Source organism: Pundamilia nyererei, unplaced genomic scaffold, assembly GCF_000239375.1.
Source record: "Pundamilia nyererei isolate P.nyererei 1_Seehausen unplaced genomic scaffold, PunNye1.0 scaffold00015, whole genome shotgun sequence".
In the NCBI taxonomy this organism is placed as follows: Eukaryota; Metazoa; Chordata; class Actinopteri; order Cichliformes; family Cichlidae; genus Pundamilia; species Pundamilia nyererei.
This window is the reverse complement of record NW_005187416.1, coordinates 2,648,955-2,674,459: the sequence shown is the minus strand read 5'-3', so window position 1 is coordinate 2,674,459 and position 25,505 is coordinate 2,648,955. Positions and strand designations below refer to the sequence as shown.

The window sequence follows — 25,505 nt, the reverse complement described above, 5'->3', positions numbered from 1 at the left end:
ATAAATTCTGTTTTCATGGATGCCTGGATGTTAAACTTAATTGTTAAAACCTGGTAAAGGAGCATTTTATTAAAGATGAAAGAATTTAGACAGTTTTTAACTCTCAGTGATGCTGCAGTATTCGTTTGACTTTGGAACCTGAAGAGATGGCGTTTAGGACCCAGATTACTCTGCGAGGCTCCTGACTACAGTAGCAGTAATGCTCCGACAATCCATCAAGCGGTGCGGCTTCGTAGCTTACCAAAGTCGTACTAAAACATTTTTTGACAGATTTTTGAGCCGTGTACCACATAAAATCGGTTCAAAGTCAGTAAGTACAACCAGAATTCATACATAAGATGCACCGGATTATAAGGCACTGTCGATTTTTGAGAAAATTAAAGGATTTTAAGTGTGCCTTATACCGGTAGTCTGAAAAATGTGGTACGTTTACATGTATCTAGCTCCTCTTCCTTTAAGGCCACCTTCCTTTAAACCAGGGTTGTCAAACTCAGTTTTAGCTGGAGGTACTACGTGTACAGAAGTATTTGGCTAAATCTCTTACCTCTGAATTCAGGTGTTTTCAGTCATAGGTGTATTAAATCAAGCACTTAGCCATGCAGTCTGTCTTTACACATATTTGTGAAAGGATGGGCTGTTCGAAAGAGCTCACTGAATTTGAGCACGGTATGGTAATAAGATGCCACTGCGTGAAATTTCTTACATCTACACTTCCTGTAGGTATGAGGTGTAGGTGGTATTGTTCATTTATCCTTATAGTTTATGTAGTTCAGCGATGTGTTAATGGATTAAAAGAGTAAACAAATCATTGATTTTAAGTTTGCATGCATATAAAAAATAAAAATGAAAAAGTTGCATAACCATGATTCTGTTCAATCAAGAACAAACACTGACAGTAGGAGGTGTTTGTTTAGCTTACTTTTGGGAATGTTAATAAACCTACAGCCTGCAGTTTTCAAGAAACTACACATTAAGGCCACATTAAAATTAGCAAAGGACTGGATTTGGCCCACAGACCTTGAGTTTAACACATGTGCTTCAGGCAAACAACAGTGAGAGAGGAGTGTTGGTGAGGAAGCCATATTAAAGTTATCCACACTCGCTCACGTCATCCAGAGCTGAGAGTAGAAAACTGCTTGAAACAGTCTTTGGAGCAGGTTGAAGCTCGAGATCATTTAAATGCTGTGTTTAAATATGAGCATCCATCCATCCATCTTCATCCGCTTTATCCGAGGCCGGGTCGCGGGGGCAGCAGCCTAAGCAAAGAGGCCCAGACCTCCCTCACCCTAGCCACCTCCTCCAGCTTATCCGGGGGAATACCAAGGCGTTCCCAGGCCAGCCAAGAGATATAATCTCTCCAGCGTGTCCTGGGTCTGCCCCGGGGCCTCCTCCCGGTGGGACATGCCCGGAACACCAACCCCAGGAGGCATCCTTGTCAGATGCCCAAACCACCTCAGCTGGCTCCTTTCGATGTGGAGCAGCAGCTGCTCTACTCTGAGCCCCTCCCGGATGGCCGAACCTCTCACCCTATCTCTAAGGGAGAGGCCAGCCACCCTTCGGAGGAAGCTCATTTCCGCCGCTTGTATCCACGATCTTGTTCTTTCGGTCACTACCCACAGCTCGTGGCCATAGGTGAGGGTAGGGACGTAGATCGACCGGTAAATTGAGAGCTTCGCTTTTACACTCAGCTCCCTCTTCACCACGACGGACCGGTGCAGCGTCCGCATTACTGCAGCTGCAGCCCCAATCCGTCTGTCGATCTCCGGCTCCCTTCTCCCATCACTCGCGAACAAGACCCTGAGATACTTGAACTCCTCCACTTGGGGCAGGAACTCATCCCCGACTCGGAGTGGGCACTCCACCCTTTTCTGGCTGAGAACCATGGCCTCAGATTTGGAGGTGCTGATCCTCATTCCCGCTGCTTCACACTCGGCTGCGAACCGTTCCAGTGTGAGCTGGAGGCCCTCACCCGATGAAGCCAACAGAACCACATCATCAAATATGAGCATCCAGCAGAAAATAAGAAAAGCATAATAGGTCCTCTTTATAGATGAAGCAAATGCACTCCTTTCAGTAAATAAGGACGTCTTTGGTTTTTACAGCCCACCGTCTGTGGAATTCATTGAATGTTTCCTATGCACGCCTTAGAAAAGGAGTCAGCCCTTTACTGCTGGATTATAATTCCAAATGTAATTTGTGAGCTCGGGCACACTGCTGCTGTGCTCAACTAATTACAGTAATGAACAGCACAGTGGAAAATTTGTATCCAGTAATTTGGGTTTGGCACACAGTAGAGTTCATATTACTTCTGAAGAAAAAGGTAACATTTTTAAGGTTTTAATTGAGGAATATTCAAAGCACAGAGTAATGTTTGGATTGTTATGGTTATGAATTTGGTAAGATATTAAACATGCAACAGATCACAAGATGACAAATTTAAAAGCAAAAACAGTCAGGAAGCAACTGAAAAACATTAAAAACGCATTTTTTAAAAAATAGAGGAAGGTGAAAATCTCAACGCATGTTGATATGATCCGTGTGACTTTTATACTCGCTACAATTAAAGAGTGTTCCTTATATTTCATGCACCATTTCAGCCTTAAAATGACTGAAAATGAGTGGACCATCTGTAGTTACTTTCTGCCACATGATTACCACCACCACATGCTTTTGTCGTTTTATTTTGTCAGCTGCGACCAAGCTTATTTGGTAGTGCTATACCAAGACACCAGCCATCGGTTAGCCTGCTAATATGTGTAATTTAGCACCAAATGTAAAGGTTAGCTTGCTACTTTTGCAGATTTTTATTAGGAAACTTTGGAACAACGAGCTTTTACAGTTCGATGCACTGGTGAAATACAAATGTCTGTACCTAAAGTGACAGATCCGTCATGGGCATCGCTACAAGCTTCAACAAGCAACCGCAGCTTTTTTAAGTCAACTCCAATGCAAATTTCGCTGTAATAAATTTAGCTTGAGCTGCTACTGTTGAGTTGCTTTGAAAGTTCCTGCGACAGAGCCTGAGAGTATTCTGTACATGAACTAACCTCTCTACAACTTCCTTTGCCTCCAGGCATGTCCTTGATGATACAAGTGGCAGGAGCTCTTAAGACGATGGCAAAGGACTTCAACGTTGCTGCTTTGGTACGGATGACTCAGTCTTTGATGTGTGCTGCTCTAAATGCAAGATGCACTTCCAGTGTCAATCTAAAGTCTACACAAACTACTTCTTGTTATTCTTTCTGAGAAAACTAAACATTTTACTGCTTTTTTGGGTTAATAAATAGGATTATAATAATTCAAAAAAATAGTTTTAAAGTCATATCAACCCTGTTTAGTGAACTGCAGGTTTTAATTATGTTTTAAAAAAGGAGTATGCACGTTTAAAAAGCATGCACCAAAGAAAACTGATCTTCACCTCAAGTGATGAAGTTATTTGAAGGGAGATAAAGATAATTTGGTAGCCTGATGATGTCCCATTTCAATGAAAGTGGGACGATCTGCTTGTCCCACTTATATCTTCTGTCTTCTAAAGCTTGTGTTACGCGTGGGAAGCTGTACCAAAGCATGGTGCGATAATCTCCTGAGAGTGAGGGAAGAAACTAACACGATGGTGTCTGGGCCCACAGGTAACAAACCATGTAACGAGAAGTGGCAGCGGGGAAGTGCAGCCCGGCCTCGGCGTTTCGTGGAGTCACATCCCGAGAACCAGGATCCTGCTGGAGCGAGTAGAGAAGGCGGCGGCTGTCAGCCAGCCCAGTCTGCGCTCTGCAAAGCTGATCAAGTCTTCCAGACAGGTACAAGGAGCAGCATTAACTTGCAGAGCAACCAGCTCAGTGTTGATTCTGTCGAGGGGTTTCGTTGTTGTCAAAACATCTTGTTAAAATGGAGACTTTGAAGTCGTGTTTGCCCTTTTAAGAACCGGTCTGGTTTGATAAAGACATGTTTTATTGCTCCGCCGAGACACGAGCCAAGGCGAGGAACGTTTTCCGTTTGTTTGTCTTCGAGATTAAAAACACTACCAGATCAGATTTGAGTAAAATTTCTGGAGAAGAGGAGCATGGGCAAAGGAGAAACCTATTAGTGGGGATAAGGATCACTTACATTTATGCTTAGCGTCCACACTCCTCCTGTATTTAAACTGGGAAGGCTATTCCAGTAACGTAATGTTGCTTTATCCATTCCAAAACCAGTTTTGATGTTTGTTTGGGGTCATTGTGTTGATCCCAATTCTACATAAAGTTTCATCTGTCTAGCTGCTGATCTGAGGTGCTGTTGAGGAATTTGGAGGTAGTTTTCCTTCATTATTCCATCCACTGCAATGTGCGAGTAGCACTGGCAGCAAAACAGGGCATGATGCTACCACCACCAAGCAAAGATTCAAAATAAATTCAGTCTTGTGCCCAATTCTTGTTTTAAGTAATTTAAACAACGATTTCTTAAGTTCATCCACCATGAGAAATGAGTTGGTCTGTTATGGAAGCCATGACAGGTCAACTCATTTTTCAGACTTTTTGGATGTTCACTTAGTTCATCCCTTTTTTTTTCCCAGCACCATATGAGTTCACCTTTGGTCTTCTTCAGTGGGATTTTCACTGTAATTTTCAGACACAGGCCTGTGTTTGTTAGTAAATGCAGATTATTTCTGAAACTGCACTAAAACATGTCTCAGTGGGGATTACTTTCATTTCACAACTGAATTTGATTTGATAGCATTTTAGTTTGAACGTATCCTCTCGGGTTTAATCACTGATATTCCTTCGACATCAAAGATCTTTTAAACCAACATTTTGTTAAAAATAATGGGAGGAAATTCACTCTGCATTTTCTGCTCCGGAGTTATAAAAGACGGTCGTCAGCGGAAACAAAGCAGCTTCAGAATGAACCGAGCCAGTGAATATTTAATATTGTGGCAGCGTTGTGTTTAACTAGGTCTAAATCAACTGTCATGTGCTCTGTTTCTTAGCCTTGTCACATCAAAGAGGAATTTGACTTGCAGTGGTGGAGTCGCTCAGAAAAAGGGTCCTCGGGAAAGAGGAAACTGGGTGAGACGGATTCCTGATGAGAGCAGCTGTAATCCTCTGCATAAATGTCACACCAAAGGTACACGCATGTTTCTGGGTCGAATTTGGGAGAAAATGTCTTTTTGAAGTACTCTGCTAGCATTCAAGCGATAACTAAACTTTATTCCAATTAAAAACGGTCGCCACAGTTATTAGCTTCAAAATTGACCTATTTAGATACTGCCGGCGTCATGCTCTGTCAGTCGTCAGCTGCAGCTTTGGCATACTGGCCTGAGATTTTATTCTTACCTGTTGGAAAATCGGGAGGAATATAAAGGCTTTTCTCGTGTTTCTTTCAGGCATAGCTGGGTAGGCTCATGCGAATTCTTCTCAGAGTGTGAATACGTTCGAACATTTAATTAAAGCCACCTCATAGCCTGAAGTATCCCACGGATGAAAAAGGCAAATCTGAATTATCCCTGAAAGCCATTCTGATGCAGCAGGCTGAAGGGGAAAAACCTCTCAGCATTTCACTGGATCATACAAGGAGTCTCACGATCGAGAAAGGGAAATGTATTTGGTTTAGCTGGAGCAACGCCTTTTTCAAACAAATTCTCTCCATATGGTTTTGGGGAAATCTGGCACAAGCAGAGCTCTCCGGAGATTCGCGCATGTTCATAACTTGTAGCTTCGGAGGCCAGCATTTATGCCATTCATCTCTGTGACACCACAGCTTTTATTGCAAGTGGCTCCAATGCAAATCAGTGCGATGCTCCAAACACAAACCGATGACAATGAGACACGCTGGAATGATGTTACAGGGACATTTTTATTGTCTTTGTCAGGTTTGTTTATTCCTAATGGCAGACAGATTTGTTTGTTTTCAGTGCAGGAGCTGAGCTTTAATATCAGAGTGTTCTTCAGGCAGTCGAAAGTATTGCTTGATGCTTATTTAAAAAAAACAAAACTGGTTCATATCCTAGACTTGTGTGTAAAATCAGTGTCAAACTGTACGTTACTCATGATTTAGAGGCTATATTCTACATTGTTACAAAATATTCTACACCTCATATAATCATAGACTAATCTAGCACTCCACCTCCAACCTAAATGTGTGTTGCATCTGTTGGTCTGCATGAGTAGAAAGGTTCAAAAAGAATAAATTAAAATGACCTGAGAGCAGTGGCATTTGAAAACATAGACAGTCACGGTAACATCCCCAAACTTAGAGCTGCCCTCTGAACAAATAACATCACCAGAAAACCAGCAGTTCATGGCTGGCTGAAAGCAGTGTATAAAATGTAGTTTCCTCCTCTTTTATTAACAGGGAGCTACGACACGCCTCTTGCGGATACATTCCCAGATCCAGCTGGGGGTCACTTTCTGAGCCTGGCTCTGTTCTTCGGGTTCGGCCAGCGTGTGCGTGGCGGAGGCTGCGTCGTAGTCTGGCACGAGGTCCCCGTCGTACGCCACGAAGTATCGCCTCAGCTTGTTAAAGTCCTGCACCGAGTCGGGCAGGAAAAGCTTCACGCCGCTGAAGATGTCCAGCAGCGTCTACGGGGAAAACAGTGAGGTCAGCAGAACAGACACCCTGCAACGATACTTTCCCTACATTCAAGGGAGCAAAGTGCTCTGCTTTTCTGCACTGTTCAGGCTGTGTAATATTACCAAGTCACTGATGGAAATGAAGAAAAAGACTATTTGATATAAAGACATAAAAAGGCTTTGTAGAGCTCAGTCTGTGATTAATATCAGTCCAACTCTAACAGTCAGTAAACCTTAACAGAATCTCTTCACGTCCAAAGAAGAATTTACAAACTCTGAATTTGTTGCAGTCTCACAGGGGACACCTGCATTAAAGGATGCACACCCAGGCCTTGTTGAAATATAAACTATTGTGGCAGTAATTAAGGAACAAACAGCCAGTTTCCGCTTGTGATTGCTTGAGATAGTGGAATGGTGTTAGTGAGGTGGCCACATTTCACAGAGTGAAGACAAACTCTGTAAAGGTCAGACCAGGATGTGAATAAACATTCAAGTTGGATCTAACAATCACAGCGGCTGCTCGGCCAATACTCAGCACCAACCGGCCTGTTGACCTGGTTCAGTTAATGACCTCATATACGCAACATTGTACATGTAAACTTTTCTTCAGAAATTGGGAATTATTGGCATAATTCTAGCTTCAAAAACAGTCCATAAGCTGGTTAAACGTTCCCCTGCCTGTTCCTGTTTCTGTCCTTTGACAGCAGTTACCAGAGTTGCAAATATAAAGAGCCACTAAACCGCCAAATTTGGAATATTTGTATCTTTAACACTGTACTGAAAACGAGAAAAAAGTTTTAAAACTGTCAAGATTTTATTAGTCAGCTGGCCTCTGAGTGTTGTAATCTATAACCTGTCAAAGCCATAAACAACGCACTGATGCACTAATTTTAGAACAGGATTACAGCTTTTAACAAACAGTTTGTTTTATGATTGTCAGACCTTAAAACAAACTTAAAGATGGATTTAGTTTAATAATCCTAAATAGCATCTGTTTCTTCGCATTAACTGCGTCCACAGAACACATTTAAACACACGTTGTGTTACTAACCTTGTCATTCCTTGGCTCCAGTTTTTGTGAGGTAGCTTTTGCTTTAGTTTGTCCGTTGCTGTGGACACTCTCGCTCTTCTTCACCTGATAAGAAACAGTCTAACGTTAGGTCATCACTGCAGCTTTGGGTTTGTGCAATTCTCGTGTTCTGTAACGATGAAACTTTACATCTCATGTGCTACATTAAAGAAAAGAACATTACCTTCTTAGCACTGGGTGCGTCTGAGCTGGGAGTGCGAGGCTGGGATTTCACCGCCTTGGCTTTGGGTGGAGTGCTGCTGCCTGCAGAGTGCATGTTATTGATTACACTTATAACAAAGCAGCATTTGCAGCACTGGGGTCATTTTAAAGTGTCCACAAATTTATTTCTGCATTATATTAACTTGAATTATGAACCAATGTCTAGAATAAAGGACATGCATATGAACATATCTGTGTGAGCCTGCTTCTTTAAGTAGAGACATTAAAGGTGAACAGAGTTACTTTACTCTTAGATATCACTATTAAATTACTGCAGTTGATTAGTTACGATAAGAAATATTTCCTGTATTAGAAGTTTCTGAAATGTTGTGTTTAGTTGCATAAATAAAGTTTTGCACAATGCGAGCAAACATGCGGAATCTAGGCAGGAGTGTTTGGTTTATGTGTAAAATTCTATTATCACTGGTGGAAAACAATTTACTGGTTTAAAAAAAAAATTTTTATCTTCAGGGGGGAAAAAAAAAAGCAATGCTCTAATAAATGTCCACTAACCTGCAGATAAATCTTAAAATCTCACATATGCATTTATGGAATTTTCTTAAATAAACATCTGCATGATGGAGACTACTTTTTCTTTATGTGGGTGTTTCCAGGAAGGGCAGAGACGCCTGCAAGTTGAAAGCGATTCATTTGAAATCTCAGGGTCCCTCCTCAGTCTCAGGCCAGACTGTCAACAAGCTCAGTGCATATTCTGCACATTGTGTTGCAGACACAGTCAAAGCATCACCTCGATCATAACTGGAGGGTTTTACTTCTTGTGTGTGCAAAGATGCTAAACTTTAACCCAGTTAGAATGAAACAACGAGGCCTCAAACATTTTAACAATACCTATTCTGCCTCAAATACAAGGTTATGAATTTACTGATAATTTACTGGTCATTTGAATCTTCACTTTTTAAAGTATTAAGTGTAACTCAAACCTAATCTTAGGTAAATCCGGACACACAACAACAATGTAATTTCCCTTTATGTACGTGACTTGTGAACTTACTCGTCTTCTTGGGCGGAGCGCCTTTGTTGGAGGAGGACGATGGCGAGCTTCCTCCGCTGTCCCCCCCCGATGAGCCCTTGTCATCGTTGGATGTAGACGGACCTGCTGTCACTTTGAAGTCGCAGTTCTCCTTCGATATGCGGTACAGCTCCTGTGCAGAGTGATGAAATGACAACATGGGCTTCGGCCAAGAGATGTAATGTTCTGTGTCAGTGGAGATTGAAGACCCGTGCTGGATTCAAATAATTAAGCCCAGGCATGTTTTACTGCCTCGGCCAATATTTCAACTCATCCGTCAATACTCGCGGGAAGACTGCAAATTTGCTCCTCCTCCCCGCCGTTTCAATCATACTTCATGCTGTCCCCCTGGGTGCTTTGTTTAACAGTGGGATTAATTATTTCATTCCTCCCGTCACCTGTATTACTACACATCCTCCCATTTTTCCCCCCATCATATTTTACAATAGAAAGCAATTAGCAACAAGCATCCCTAGAAGATACGCCTCAGTTTTAAATGAATGGCTGATTTCTAAAACGTCTTTTGTGCCGTCTCAATAAAACTTCATCACTGAGCAGCGGCTAATTCTTTCTCAAGCACTACAAATCAAAAACGCTGATATCCTACTTTAAGCTGGTGCAAGTTGGTGGCGCTCTTCCAGTCCTTGTCATCGCGGATTCTCGTCATGCGGGGGAAGCGGATGGAGATGCCATCAGCGGTGTGCATTTCCGATTTGGAAAACTCTGCGCCTGTGATCTCCCACACAGGTGCTTTCTGTAGCACAGGAAACACATAATCATATATAAAAGCCACAAAGGGTCACTGCATGCATTAAAAACACCTCCCATCTCAGAGCCCGTCATTATCTCGGCGCTTTTTGGGGGTAATTCATTTAAAGGAATTCCTGTGGATACACGCAAGAGACGCTTTCAACTTCTAATTTCATTCAAAGGGTGTGCAGTATCCAGATATACAACTGTGCTCTGCGTGAACAGGCCCGCTGGGAAATCCAAATGTGCTGAGTAGTGACATCTCACCTCAGGATCGCGGATAATGAAATCTGGATAATAGTTCTTGATGATTTTCAACCAGCTAGGGATTTTGCTTGGCTCCTACATTAAGACACAAACACACACAGACACACAAAAGATTAATTTTCAATTTTATGATATCAGCTCAATATTCCTGGTTAACCTCTAAGTGGATTCTCTCTGACCTTGCTGATTTTGATCACATCCAGCTCTTTCTGGAGCCTGGCCAACATGGCGTCGTCGTAGCCTCCGGAGCACTTGGTGACTGTGCACCATTTCTTGGAGTCTGGGTCGTAACAGCCCATTAGAAAACTGGACATGATGCCCCCTGGTGGGTAGAAGAAGACGCGCAAGCATTAGGAGAACTGCTTCCCACAGAATAGTCTCTCCACCAGCACCGACTTCTCAAAACCTGCCTCTTCAAATTATCTTTTTTTCTCCTTCCCACTCACTTCCTACAGCCTCCTACGACAAGCGTTTCATCTGATTTATTGTTTCTGCTCTATTAGCTCGTTTTCAACTACACGAGTTGTTTCATTAAGCACGCTTTGAAAACTTGTACCTTTCTCGTTGTGTTTGTTATGTTGTTGCACACTCATTAGCCAGCCTCCTCAATGGCCCCTGCTTCAAATCTCACCTGCTTCTCTATTTCACCCATTGGCATCTTCTCCTTATGTAACAGCCTGTATCTGCACATTTTTCATATGAAATCCTCCAATTTGGTTATGTTTTCCCAGAGTAACGGAGCTGTCTTGTTAATTTCATCATCCTATCTAAACATAATACATGCAAGAATCGTGTATTTATATTTTCGCTTTGTGGCTGAACGTGAAGTGTCACACCTGCAGAAGGCTTGACCCCGTCTTTCACAGCAACATTAAAAGTTGGGGGCAAAAGTAAAACTGTCTTAACCGTTCAAAGCTGTTTTCATACATGAACTCCAACAAATGTCTGGAGAATACAGTCAGGAAATCATCTGAAGCTGTCCTTTTTCCCCTGCAGCACACAGCAGGAGAGATTTCGCATCAGACTAATTCTCACTGCTGGAAAAAAATTGTTCAACAGAAGTAGCTGCCTGACTGAAGCGTGTGTGGACTAACTGGACTATTACACACACGCTGTACTCGCACTGCACAGATCATCGCAATCAGATGTCACTTTGTTAAAGGCCTTTAATGTCCTGACTGCGTCAGACATTTCATTTCAGTTCAGTTCAATTCTATTTTTGTAGTTCCAATTCACAACAGCAGTTGTCTCAGTGGGCTATCGTACTGGAAGATAAAGACTACAGCCCAGACAACCCAGTATAAGCCTGTACTTGGTGACAGTAGGAACAAAGAAATCCCCTTTAACAGGAAGCAGGAACAGCTATCCACCACAAGAGGGCGTAAAACAAAAAGAGCACAGAAAGAGGCCACAAAATAAAGAGAAATCAGTCAAAAGTTAACGGCGTGCAGTAGCGGCATTTAACCACACCAGGAGAGAAAAGGGGTGACTGGAGAAGTGCTCGGTGCATTATGGGAAATGTCCATAACTAAGGAATAGTTGAGGGTCACCTGATCCAGCCATAACTGTAAGCTTTATCAAAAAGGAACATTTGAAGCCGAATCATTAAAGTAAAGATGGTATCTGTCTCCTGAACACAAGCTGGAGCTTCCACAGAACAGAGAGGCCCTGACAGCTTTAGGCTCTGCCTCCATTCTACTTTTAAAACATGTAAAAATCACAAATAAACCAGAGAAAAGTGCTCTATTTGGATAGTATAGTGCAACGAGGTCTTTGCATTCCCACATGTGCTTTTGTTGGGTAATGTCTATAGTTCAGTGATCCATTAAATGTGTGAAAATGGCTTAAATCACCTCATTTTATGGCGAAACAGAATTGTCAGGGTGAATAAAATAAAGCATCAAGAATGGGAAAAGACTCCATGCCTAATGAAGCAGATGGTTAAGGCTTTACAGACCGTTTGAGCCTTTCCCGTAGAAGGCTCCCAGCACCACCAGGTCAGCTGTGTCTGCCATCGCCCCTTCATTCAAATAGTCCTTCTTTACTTTCAGCCAGTGGCGCTTCCCCGGCTCATAGGTGCTCTGAGACACGCAGATATAAAGCCTCATCATCGCAATGTTTCAGCTACACGTACAGTTTAAGCATAACTTGAGAAATTGAACAGTAAATAAATCTGATTACCAAACGCCGTCATCAATGAACCAACTCACCTTTACGTCTTTTAGCACCAGACCTTCAAGTCCCTCCCTGATGACACGAGTTATCATATCCGCCAGATCCCCTGCTCTCTGACACAGACGCACACGTTTTTACCATGTGTACGCATACAGCACAAAGACGCATTCACAGTTATACTTACGGTGACGTGCTTCATCTCTGAGAACAGGATCCTGTTGGGGACTTCAACCATGTTGTCATGCAGGAACTTCCTGCGTTCACACAGAGGCCTGAAGAAGACAGAAAGCCAGCGGACACGTGAAAATCCCCGTTTTCTCTCCGCAGTGCTCTAAAAGTTTGTAAACTTCTGGCTTTGCCTGAGATTCAAACTCCACTCGCACGGGTAAAATCCTCTGCTGCATCCCCACCTCCACATTTTTGCTCTTTATAGTCCTCACCTGATCTGCTGTGCTGCTGGGTTATTCCACAAAGAATCAATTAGTGCCTCCCAGCTGAGCCCCACAGAATCAGCCAATGTTTTGGTACAGTCATTTTTAGGATACCAGATAAAATCGGCCAAAACAAAATATGCCCACCTATGCTGTGGCGGTCCATTGTGAATAAGGGAGCGGCTGAAAGAAGCTTCTTCTTTTAACTTTAAGTATATTCAATAAAGGCATTCAAAGTTTTACCTTTATACTACGAAAACACTCAGTTACAGGCCTTTGAATTATCTAAGGGTGGGTGCAGCACTTTTTGAGAGTAACTTCATAAGTTTAGTAAGTACAACGAAATTCTCAGGAGTGGAAAACACAGTTAAGCTCTGTGTAAATCAACTTTATACTTTATACCATTATTTCTATGAGCAACTCTGAGCATAAATATCATTACATGTGTCACAATTTTAATAGGAAAACTTCACCGTTTAACTTATATTACATACAGTTAGAGGAAATAAGCACTGGAAGTCTGGATGTTTAATCTGTTGTCTGATAATACACAGGAGGGCATTAAAAAAGTGCATTGTGGGTAAACTCACGGGGCTCATATCACCATGAGAGAGAGGTGATTAGTCAAAGCTAGTTATGACTTATAAAAGGTCCCTTTTTATGAACTCTCTGATGCCAGGCAATCAGATTCTGGAGCCAAGCCCCTCTGGCAGGAGGGAGTATTGGAGAAGTGCTCAGTGCATTCTGGGAAGTCCCCCAGTAGTCAGTGCCCATAGGAGCATAACTAAGAAAGGATTCAAGGTCACTTGATCAAGCCATAACTCTAAGATTTATCAAAAAGGAACATTTGAAGCCGGATCATTAAAGTAAAGAACTGAAGTTTGCATAGAAGAGAGAGGCCCATGGCTCCGTGCCCAGTGAAGTGGATGGTTTAGGCTTCACCCTGGACATAAAGTTTTTGAGTCACTCCCCTCTGGCAGGAAGCTGCAAACCCAACGGGATCAATACTTCACTGCATTCAAACAGCAGCTTCTTTCCATCTGCAGCGGAACTGCTCAACAAAGCCTCCTCCACTGATTCACTTTATAATCACTGTTTTCCATTAACACACCATTATGCTTATTCAACCCATTAACATTTGCACATTGGACTCCACTGCACTCCATATACATTTGAAAATTTATATTTATATATTCTCATAGTGCCTCTATAGAAGAACAGCTTAAGTATTTGTCCAACAAATTGAAGATCTCTGGTTCGTTCCTGCGAGGAAGAAAAATCCATTTGTGGAAGGCATAAAAAAAAGTATGTACCAAATCAAACTACCTGAGCACACAACAAGCATGATTTTGTGCTTTTGTATCAAACATTCACTCACATTTATACTTGGATGAACATACTGGACAGCAAACTGGGGCTCAGCATCTTGTATGAGGATACTTAGGCATGCAGACTGAAGCAGGGATCAATCCCCAACCTTCCGATTAGTACATGACCTGCTCTACAGCTACCTTCGATACAATAAGGGAGCAGCTGAAAGTAGCCGTTATATATTATTCTTTTGCACCACTGTTACACAAAGTCACATTACTTGTTTGTGTTAACACTTGGAAATAAATGTGATTCTGGTTCTGAGGTTTGCATAAATTAATTTTGATTTTTAAGGATCCTCAGACACCCTGTTACATGAACTACTCTTGCTCAAGTGGATGTGAATTTGAAGGTCACTAGATGCTGAAGACTGGTCCTCAGTGTCCTTCATTAATCATTTCAAAGTCCCCCTGTTCCAGACATACAAGCTCGAGTACTGATAATAAGTTATTATTTTCTTTCGTTAGAAAAAAAGGACTGCAAATAAAGTGAAATCTTTCCATAAAACCACAAATTAACCACATAACAGCGAGTGAGCAAACCACAAGGACAGAGCAGCCTATTAATGTTAAAAACGACATGCTTGCATCATCCCCATAAGGGGTTACTCTGCACAGTGAAGTGCAAAGTCATTTCTGAGACAAAGGATGGATTGAAAGAGCATTACCTCTCCATGAGACTCACACCATTGAAGTAGATGCAGTCGAAAACAAAAAGGCACACCTTGGCGTCTTGAAAGGCTGCTTTCTGAAGGGAGAGGAGAGGAGAGGAAGGTTTGTGGGGTGACAAGAAAGCCAAGAGGGAGAAAGTAAAAAAAGCTGTGTGACAAAACAAAGAGCATGAAGTGGCTGCAGTGTTCTCACCTTGTGTACACCCAAGGTCCCGAAGGGCAGGGGTTTACTGGTCTTTGTGTCAATTAGGAGGACTTCAGCATCCAGTATCATGCTGTGGCCACCAGGAAAAGCCTGAGGGATGTATTCTTTGAAATGGGCCACCTGAAACATCAACACAGACACACACAGGGAGCTCAGTTACTGAGTGGAAACAAATACCATGTGACAACAACAACTATTACAACAAGCACAAACCTGTAAAAACAATAGGTTTCATTAATAAAGTGCATTATTTTCAACCAAAAAATGTTTTAAAAAGCAAAGATCAAATGAGACATTTGATGCTCGTGGTTCAGGCTTGTACCCACCATCCTCTTTTATAACACTGTGGGGGATGATCTAAACAGTTCTCCGCCGTTATCATTCATCAGAATAAAGAACATTAGGTACCTTGGACTGTTGTAATTAGACTCCATTCCCACCCCCACAGAATGTTAACCTAGCATTAACATAAATTGCCTAATTACAGCGGCTGAGGCTGCATAATTAGCCATTTGGCTGATGGGCTGCAATGACAAGACGGTCACTCAAGACAAAATGTCTGAAGCCTTCAGGCTAGAGGACTAAAAGTGGACCGCAGACACCATAAAAACAAGTACCAGGCTTTAAAATGCCTCAGAAAGCATAGGCTGCACTTCCACGTGAGAAGCCTGGAAAAATATGGTGTGTATACATCACGCACAAGAGCTACATGGCTTTTTCCAACTTGTGCCATGCTTGGCATCCTCTTCTTTATGATTGTTGTGAAGTGCGTTTTGTGTGCACCGAAGCAATTTCAAAAGGCTAATGAACATGATGCAGAGCTAGTTATTCCTGCACGTTTAAGTCTCTGTGCATCATGCTGAGAAAGCAAATGCTGGAAAATCACTGTGGGAAATGTCTGAATTTCACGCTGGGAAAATACCTTTAAGCTGCTAATCCTGCCGGGGCAAACCTGAACACACTGCATCCTGATGAGCATTGTTACTTTAATCAGTAAATAGCTTCACGGACCGGGAGCCCGCACATTTGCATCTGTGCTGTCTGTGCATGTGCGCGATAAGACTGACTTTGTGAGGCAGCACTGGTTTGAGGCTGCGACTGAAGTAGCTGAAGTTGTCTCCGTTCTTGTGGACCTGCACGCGCTCGCCATCGTACTTGATCTCCGAGTACATCCCGTTGGGGCATTTCTTCATGGCGTACTCGATGGATTTACACGCCTCCGCCTGAAACCACAACAAGGAAACAATCGTTTCTGAAGTTCTAATTGCTTTATGTGAACTTACTTTTCATGAAAGGTTTCCTAAGGTTGATCCAATTTAAGAAGACAAACAAGAAAAAAAAGGTCATCAATCATGTAGGATTAACAGTAGATTCAACAATTTCCTTCACAATATGAGACCATTAATAAAAACATGCAGTGAGAATCACCAAGTTCGAAACCACGAGGGTGATGAAATTTTGTAAAACTTAAGTTTATGTCAGTATACGCCAAAAAGAGGGCAAACGGTGACATTTAAGTCTCCTCCTGGGATCTTTCAGGGTTTCTGTTGCTGGGAACCTCAGCAGCACACCTGGTTCATTAGAAAACCTTGAATTTCTTTAATCATTAGGAAGTTTTGCAGGCAACTACATGATGTGGACAGACAGAAGATGGCCAAAATTTATTTATTACTGCCATGGCTTCAAAGTGACTGCTCATTTACACAACACCAACCTAAATGACTATTTTGTATCCACTGAAAGACGATCTAGCGCTTCATCTTCTGCCAGCTCATGTTAGGAGAACAAAGTTAAAACTAATAACACCGAAGTTGCTCGCCTGTGGATCGTTAGAGAACGGCCTGTGCTAATCATTTGTAACCTAAAATGCGATGCGTGGATAGCTGCAGCGCATTTCCATTTTCTTTTATTTGGTGTAATTAAAGGGCCGCTGTGTAATGTGCAATTTAATGGTCTGTAAAACACATTTTAAATCATGCTGAATTAATATTTGCACTTCAGGATGGGTTGGGGACAGTTACGTGTCTGCAGTGCAGAGTTATCTGTAGGATCCAGCTGCTGCGTGTCTGGCTGTCGAGTAACAAACCATCAAAAAAAACAATATATTCTCTAAATATTCAGACATTTTAACTTAACATAAAGTAAATTTTGGCTCATGCTAAATCTTTAAGCAGGCTACAAACAGACAGAGTAACTCAGCTGAATAGCCAGTCGTTCTCTCAGTGAATGTGTGAAGTTGGGACTGCTTTGTTTAGACTTGATGTATGGCCATCTTAACGACCGCTGCACAGAAAAGTACTTTTGCTCAGGATGAATGACGACAGACAGAAGAGCTGACCTTCTAAACTGAGGATTTTCTGTAATCCACATCTTTTCCTTGCATACACAACTGCACAAAGCCTTTGAGCACACATCAGATTTAACACCTCTGATCACTACATTGTGATGTTTTTGCAGTGAACCACGGCAAACAAAAGTACGAGTTGCAAGATTTACTGCTGCAGAAGCCTTGAGGCATGCTCAGAGCTCAGTCTACAAACAAGATGTTTGTCTAGACTATTTTAAAGAGAAACATGGAAGTACCGAAATGCGCTACGACGACTTCACTGCCTTTGACCAAAGTACGCCACAGTGACCATATTCTGGTGTTCAGTTAGGCTGACATCTGAAGGCTGTGAATGCTGCAGCACAGGATCCACATCATTTTCATCAAACCCCTGATTAACCCAATCCTCTTATAGACCACTCCCACCAGGCTAGAGCTGCTTCCTCACAGGTTAAAGGTGATCACTCCAGGCAACTTTATATTCCTCTGTAGCGTCACTTCCCTCTAACACACACCGGGGTCAGGGGTTAACTTTTCCTTTTAATTTGTTACCGTGTCTGTATCCCTAATTTATATCCTGGTTTATTTTCACAGGTAACATCCGTCCCGTCCCCTGACATGTGTAATAAATCGGCAAAATAAATGAGGCCATTGCTTGGGGAAAAGTATCCTAATACTTATGTAAATATTTTAATTTTGTACTGTGCATGTGTGTCTCGTGTGATTTATGAGGTCAGAAAGGTCAGATGACAGACACCCTCTATTCCCTAATTGAGTTAATTAAGTTGAATTAGCTCACATAGTTTTTAAATGTGACTGCTTCTTCTTCTTTCTTTTTTTTTTTTTTACATCACTGGTTCAAACACCTCAGCTTTGCATTCACATGAAGACTCGGAGATTAAAAGCAGACAAACACCGTGTGTATGTGCATCTGTACTGTATAATTTGACACTTTTTATTAGGAATCCTTACCAACATGGGCTGGACGGGGGTCATAAGTGAGGCCTCGATAGTGAGGAGTTTCTTAGGTCCTGAACCATTGGACGCCTCCTGCTGATTCTTTAACACCCTTTCAATCACGTCTCCCAGATTACGCGAGGCCTTGAACGCATCGTAAGCGTTTGGATCCACTGCATCCAAGCTGCATAAAGAGGCAACAATGACAGGCTGCTATTAAAAAAAATAAAAATCACAGATCACATGATGGTCAGCCTGCATCTGACTGAGAAAACACAGCAGTGTCCTTTCTCTCTAGGGCAGGGACGAGCAATAAGCTGAACTCAATTCTGCTCAATATTAATTTTGTCTCTTTATAAATTACTGGTAAAGTCCTTCACAACAGTCCCAGTTTGTCATTACTGCGCACCCCTGCTCTCTAAATGCCTTCACGCAGCATAACAGTGCCTAACAGATGCCCTCATTGTAGGATCAAGGATCATGCTTTTTCAGTGCATCTGTAGCCTTGATTTATTACGTTTATTTTTACAGAAGCCCACATATCTTTACCTGAAATGTATAATTTATGACCACAAAGAATGAAAGGTTGGTAAAGATCATAAATTACACAGACAAGATGGTCATAGTCACCATAACGTTGCCCAACAGCCACAAAAATCCTGGTGTGCACTTTTTTTTGTCCTTTTTTTCTCTCTAATGAGGACCATAATTTACAAAAATGATGTTACTGTGATCAAAATGAATTGAAATGAGAGATTAAGAACAGAAACACAGATGATGGGAGTCACAGGGTAGTTTTTCCATAACCTTCTTCACGGTGACTTTTTGAATCCGCAGGAGCTGCCCTCTTCTGGTCATTTGAGAGAATGCAGATTTAATGCAGCTTTAAAGCAACTGCCTCACTATTCAGACTTTCCATCTTTGCGTAAAATAAACCTGCCTCTGTCATGTTCAAAGAGAATAACTAAATAATCCAAAGATACTTACACGTGTTTAGCACCAGCGTTCATCTTCAAATCGTGCTTAATTAGGCGAACGATGCATTTCAGGTCATTACTGGTGCATCTGTAGGGAAGGGAAAATTCAGACTATTACTGTGAAGCAAATTCTGAAGCATTACAACATTTTGGGAAGACGAAATCTAAAAGCAAACAAATGACAAATATAAAATGATTGGATTAAAATGCCTTAAAGTGAATAATGGAAGCTGCACACACCTCAGAAAGAACCTGCTTCGTTAGAGGCAGCTGAAAGACGAACACTTGAGCACTGCAAGTTCACTTTACTTGCTTTGCCCTATTAATGTTATAGTATGCTAGCAAACCCTTTAGTTGGTACAGCAAAAAAATAATGTCCATGTCTGTTTACAGCTTGCAAGATGCAATTTATGACAAACAAACATAGCCTGGTGTCTGCTGCAGCGGAGGGGAGAATGTCAAATAAAGATGTTGGGATAATGTACGCGTTTGTGTTAGACATGCCCGAGGCAGGCAATCGAGAAAGGAGGGAAAAGTACACAAATGCAGGCAATAGAAAAAGCCATAAGAAAAAAAATAATAAGTGGAAGGAAATAATTGTACCATAAATACTGGAAAATGGAACCTCTAAGTACGTCTTCCTGCTTCTACGGAGCTATCGGAACTTTCACAGGCAGTAAAGCAAAGACGTCACGTGGAGAGGTGCAGCTACAAACACCAAGGTCAGCCTTATTGGGGTTATTTGTAAGAATTACCATATCTTTTAACATTTTAACACTCAGCCTGACTGATATAAAAAATTATTATGTGTTTTATTACTTTTTGGCAATATCCTCCAGCTCGTTCTGCTGCTCATCCTCCTTCGTCAGCTGGGAAAGTCGGGTCAGGGATGCGTCCACTTCCTGGATGGTAAGGAGACTTTTGGCAGCTGGGGGAAATGATTTACTCTCATCAAAGAACATCCTCACCGTCTCAGACACGTCACCCTTAAAAGGAAAAACGAAACAAAAACAGACACGATGTCAAGAGCCTGTAATTCTGCGTTCGTGTTAAGGGTCTGTCCACTTCGAACACCGAAATACTGTAAGAGTGACGATTTATGGACGACAGACCTGCTCCAGATCGCGCACCATGTCATCCTGGTTGCTCCTGAATATGCGGCTGAAGAGTTTTACAATCTGCTTGTCATTGAGGTTGTAGACGCTTTTCACAACACCCGGCAGGAGCAATTTCACAGTCAGGTAAAGATCGCCGTGGAACTTATCTAGGGTGGAAGACAAAGGAGAAAGTTCACAGAAATGTAAAGATGACGTGCTGGATTTTGTCTATATACAGAAAAAGGTAGAAAAAAATAAGAGAGAGACAGCTACCTCCACTTGTGCCCTTCCTGAGGAACTTTTCAATAATCTGCGTCTTTGTATTGTAGCTGTTGTTTTCGGCCACCATGGCACAGAGCTTGCGAAACTCTCTGAAGAGGCAGTCTTTGTGCTGGGGGTCACAGAGCTGGGTGGACAGCGCGCTGCCTTGGCTGGCTTTGGCAGGGGAAGAGGACGCCCCAGGGCTGCTGCTAGAACTGCCAGCCTTTGTTGCTGTGAGGAGAGTGAAGGGGAACAGTGCAGAGACCATGATTTATTGATCACTATGAAGGGGCCGGAGTGGATTCTGAAAAATGTCAGCCTTTGTACTTAAGCCCGAATTCTCTACAACACTGATACTGGCTGAAACCATTGTTTTCAGAGCACGCCACATTCATATTATTTTTATTCCTATTCTGGCCGTGGCCCTCAGACTGTAGTGCACGAGTTTCCCTGCCTATTCAATCCAGTTTATTACTGGTGGCTTACATCACCACTGGGAATATGAAAGCAGTTTTGCTTCCACCTGTTTATTGCTTCAGTTTGCTGACTTGTGGATACCTGTAATTGAGCTATAAGCTGCAAAGGGAAACTACTAACAGAAAACCGCTTTAAAGATCCCACATAAGTTTGTTTACTTTTCTAAAGTGTTTTCGTTTTAATTTAATTAACGTATGCATTTAGGTCCATTATGGAAAACTGCCAGATTTAGCCTCACAGGCTCATTTCCACCTGCAGTCCCTGGCAGGTTGACAACATTCATTCTATGCATACAAAAGACCCAGAAGCATGTAAGTGATGTGTGTATTTGGTTTACACAACTGCTAGTGACTATCTTGTGAATTCTTTGCATGTTAACGCGTGTAAATTAATAATTAATAAGGACTGTTTTTTTTTTCCTGAGTGACTTGAATTTCGACATAACTCACCAGTGAAGCCTGAAAACTTCCTTGGCGCATTGACAGATGGGTCAGCAGGGGGAGCCATCAGCTGACTGGTGGTGTTCAACTTGGCCTGCACCTTCTTTTTTGGACTTGCATTAACTTTGGCCATCAAGTCTGCAAGACAAGGCGAGTGGATTTAGAAGAAAGAAGACCTGAGATGCCCTAACTTATTTAATGTTGACAATATACTAGTGAGATCACACATAAGTGATGTGTATGGGACCTAGCTGTCACAAGACTACATATCAAAGAGTTTGCTGTATAATGCTATATGAATACATAAGCCAGGGCATGCCTACAGTCTTTATGGCTGTTTGTTCATTATCCTGTAACCTGCATTTAACAGCCTACACAAGGAAACCAGGAAATTAATCATTTTCCTCAAGAGAAGCAAAGAAAGCACAAGTTGCATGTATGCCCTAAATCTATACACAACCTACGCAAGTACCCAACGCTGCTTACAGCATTTATACTTGTGTCTCTTTTGCACTGCAACCAAAATGCTAGCTGTTGAGTTTCTGGCTTCAAGTTGATCCACTGTCTTCCAGTCAATTACAAAAAAATCAAAACAATTCACAATTACAATAATGTTCAGTTACATTTCCAGGAAGGCATACATCAGGTTACATCGTAGAGTTTCAAAGGGGTTTGCTCCTGCATAGATTTAATATAGATGCATAAATCCAAATTAAATCTCATTTTCCCTAATGACAGTTTAACTATAAATAAATATATAATAAATGGGCGAGTCAATTACTGACAAATATTTTTGACACATTATTGCAGCTTTCACTTGATAAACATTAAGTAAACATGTTGCCATGCCTTCACTGAACGGCCATCTAATTATTTGTACGGGTACAACAAGTAAGTTGACACTGGGCGAGAAGTTGTGAGCCACACCACTGGTTTCATGTCAGTATCCCACATGTATTCACAATACTACTAGTATATCAGTCAGCTGCTGCACTTCAACTGATTTGCGGGATTGTGAATTGAAATTTCAAGAATAGATCAGGTCACATCAAAAGTGCACTGCAGCTGAGATTCACTGACTGTTGACTTTATGAACACATGAGCTTGATCTGATTCCAATAATGGGTAAAATTTTCCTTTGGCCAAGGCTTAAATATTGCCTGTGAGCAGTAGAAGGGTTTAAATATACAATACAAAACTATTTTTCTGCATAATAAGCATTTTAAAAATATGAAATTTACATTTTGAGTGGCTTTTGTACCTGAAACGTGTTTATTTATGATCTCCTTGTCAGCATCCTGTAATTCCTCCCAGCCCTCCAGGTCGGTGATATCCTCGATCTTCTTCGTGGTGGCTCTGGCTCTTTCCAGCTTTTCGAATATACACTTCACATGGTACCACTCTTTCATCTCCCCTGCAGACTCACTGAAAGGGTTTGGCACAACTTTGCCTATGCGCACTATTCCCTTCTGGATTTTGTCCTTGCATTTCTTACATCCTGCTGTGCCACGTTTGGCATATTCAACGAGAAACCTCTGATCTGCCATATCCGGCTGATTGGAGAAACTTTGATGCAGGAAAAGCCAGGGAGGATAGTTTGGGAGAAGACTGTGCTTTTGGGATACCGAGGATAATGCAGAGATTTTCCTTGTAAAATGTAACTCATGAAAAGACAAAGGTAGACGCTCAGCACATGAATAGACAGAAAAGGCCCTACACAACCTGAAGTATTTCTGACATCTAACAAGTTTTCCACTGGGATTTAGGACTACGCAGATAGTCTTTTGAAGCAATAAAATGAGAGTTTTCTGCATTAAGTTGCAATGATGAACAGTTCAGAACCTAAAAAAAAGCAAAAGGATATAATGGTTAATGACACAGCTTTCTTTTAAACACAAGGTAGGTCAATATACAAAAAAAAAACCTAATGCTAACAGCTCTAATAAAAGGTTCACTGACTCAGCAATATGTTATGCATTCATTGCAAGTGTAAATTTCCTGATTCCAGTTGGGCAGTAACATTGCTTCCCACTGCACATTTACAGGGCTTCTGCCGGGTTCATAAAGGCAAATTTATTACATTGGATCCCTTTTTAAGGCAATTTAATATAATTTATAGTTGTATAATCCAAAATATTAATGATAAATGGAAAGCTAGTAGGGCCAGTATGACAAAACATTATTTGTAATATTTCAGCACTTACATAAAATTCATATAAAAATGTTTTTAACGACACAACTGAGTTATTTCATGCAATGCTGACCTAAATCAGTGCGACTCTGGAGCCACATGAGTCTCTTTGATCCCGCTCTTGTGGCTCCAGGTGGCTTTGACAAAACAATTAGCAATCCCTGAAGAAATGGACTACGAATCCAAAAAACAAACAGAAAAACAAACAAAAAAAGCCCACAAAATGAAACTTAGACTGGTCGTTTTTTGTTTGTTTTACTACTTTTAAAGCTATTGTGTTGTTATACGTTTTATTTATTGTCAAAATAGGCTACTTTTGCATTTCAAAATTTTTTGTTGGTAATAAAATAAATAGATTAAAAAAAATAACACTTACAAAAATTATATACAAATGGCATTATCATAATGAAAATACTAACAGTTCCAGATAAGCATAACTAGGCTGCAGCAGAGTAGCCGCATGTGGGAAAATAATTTTGTTTCCTCCACCTATTAGTAACGTTGATAGGCTGACTTATAGTAATGGGCTGTGTAGCCTTCTTTATAAGGCTCCAATATCCTCTGTGGCTCCATTCAGAGTTTTTAAGTAAAAAAAAAAAAAGCCCTACATTTCGACGATAAATTACACAGATTTCAGTTGGCAGTAAACAAGGAAAAGGTCAGGATGCTCCATGCATACAAACATGACCTTACAATTCTCTAACACAAATCTACAAAAAACAAAAGAGCACACGGATTACCCTGTTGGACAGAACAAAAAAAGTAAAAGACTATTACATGTCATATATAAGCTTTGGAATAATGGCAAACAGCTAAAATTTAAAGGATTAACGAACACAGATGTATCGAAGTGCTCTAGAGTGTCACTGGACAGTTTTTCTATCTTGTTTATTCTTTACTGTAGTGACTTTAATGCAACACAATGTTTTCAGTTCAAGGCTAATAAAGGATTTTGGAAAAGACACAAAGTACACGTTGACTTATTTTAATATTTACGCATATTTGAAAAAAGAAAAAAAAAAAACAGCGTGCCTATTCAGTTACACAAACGTGCATTTTTTAAATGTTAACGTTAAGCGCACCTCCAAAACATCCGACGTGTAAGTTTGCTGACACGAAGGCAAGTGGATATGCTCACTAACGTTAGCATTAGCAATGCTCACTTTGTTCTACGCTCGAAGGAAATTATCACGTCGACTTAATAGACTGCACACCAGTTATCACAAATACTTTAACATGCTACTAAAAGTGCTACACGTGTTTATGTACTGTACCTTAGAGAAGCCGAGTAAACGGTAATAGGACGCTTTAAACTGCTAGCACTCCTCATTGTTGTTAGCCAACAGCCCAGCGACGTTAAGTCAGCGTAATTGCAATTTAAATATGCAAAGCCTTTCCGGTTTGGCTCCGCAAAAATAAAAGTACTGAACTCTGTAGTAGTTCGATTGAGAACAGTTCCGACTATTTACGACTCGTATGTAACTCCGTTGTACTAATTGCAAGAAACCGTCCTCTTACAAAAATAGTAAGAGGTGCCCTAATTTGTGTCCAAAAGGAAACTTCGCGCTTTATTTTAAAAGACAAGCAACCATTTCCGGAAACTCTCTGCTTAACCCCGATTAACTTGACACAACTAGCAATCCTAAAGGGGCTAGTGTGTAGGCTAAGAAGCATGGGCTGCAGCCTTTTTTTCCTTTCCAAAAACTTTATTTAAACAAATATAAACAGCAACGTATCAATAACAATGACAGTATATTACCAAAGTTACATTCAAAAAGAGGTAAATAAAGTTCCAGGGAACAGTTGAAACGTAATAATGAGAGAATAATGAGAGGTAAAGAGTAAAAATTACATAATAATATTTGGAAACTGTGATAGAGATCGCACCAAAGTTTCTTCTGCATTCGATTTGCTTTGATTAGTCAATAATTTTATACATATCAAGTACTGTTAGGGTCGTTGCCGCCGTTTTAGTTTTCGAATCTCATCTATGCTAAAACTAAAGAATGATATCCATTAAAAATATACCAACATTTTTTTT

The 25,505-nt window shown here is 41.2% G+C and overlaps 2 protein-coding genes across 2 annotated transcripts in view; one reads left to right on the top strand and one right to left on the bottom strand.

Moving 5' to 3' along the window:
- Positions 1-6,393, top strand: part of rad51d (RAD51 paralog D) — a 23,852-nt gene extending 17,459 nt beyond the window's left edge. Inside the window, exons 8-11 of the mRNA XM_005725414.1 lie at positions 3,074-3,144; positions 3,630-3,797; positions 4,967-5,103; positions 6,331-6,393. Coding sequence (XP_005725471.1) covers positions 3,074-3,144; positions 3,630-3,797; positions 4,967-5,062 — 335 coding nt within the window. The 3' untranslated portion in view covers positions 5,063-5,103; positions 6,331-6,393. The remainder of the gene's footprint in view (positions 1-3,073; positions 3,145-3,629; positions 3,798-4,966; positions 5,104-6,330) is intronic.
- lig3 (ligase III, DNA, ATP-dependent) lies at positions 6,306-24,965 on the bottom strand. Its single transcript, XM_005725415.2, has 21 exons — positions 24,739-24,965; positions 22,535-23,115; positions 21,283-21,411; positions 20,369-20,587; positions 20,111-20,262; positions 19,818-19,984; positions 19,009-19,086; positions 18,037-18,205; positions 15,806-15,961; positions 14,727-14,858; positions 14,531-14,610; positions 12,246-12,333; positions 12,097-12,174; positions 11,844-11,967; positions 10,066-10,208; positions 9,887-9,961; positions 9,477-9,623; positions 8,852-9,002; positions 7,802-7,881; positions 7,600-7,683; positions 6,306-6,557 (listed from the first exon to the last, which is right to left on the bottom strand). The coding sequence occupies exons 2-21, from the start codon at positions 23,085-23,087 to the stop codon at positions 6,324-6,326; spliced, it is 3,039 nt and encodes a 1,012-aa protein (XP_005725472.1). The 5' UTR covers positions 23,088-23,115; positions 24,739-24,965; the 3' UTR covers positions 6,306-6,323.
- Positions 24,966-25,505: the final 540 nt, after the last annotated feature.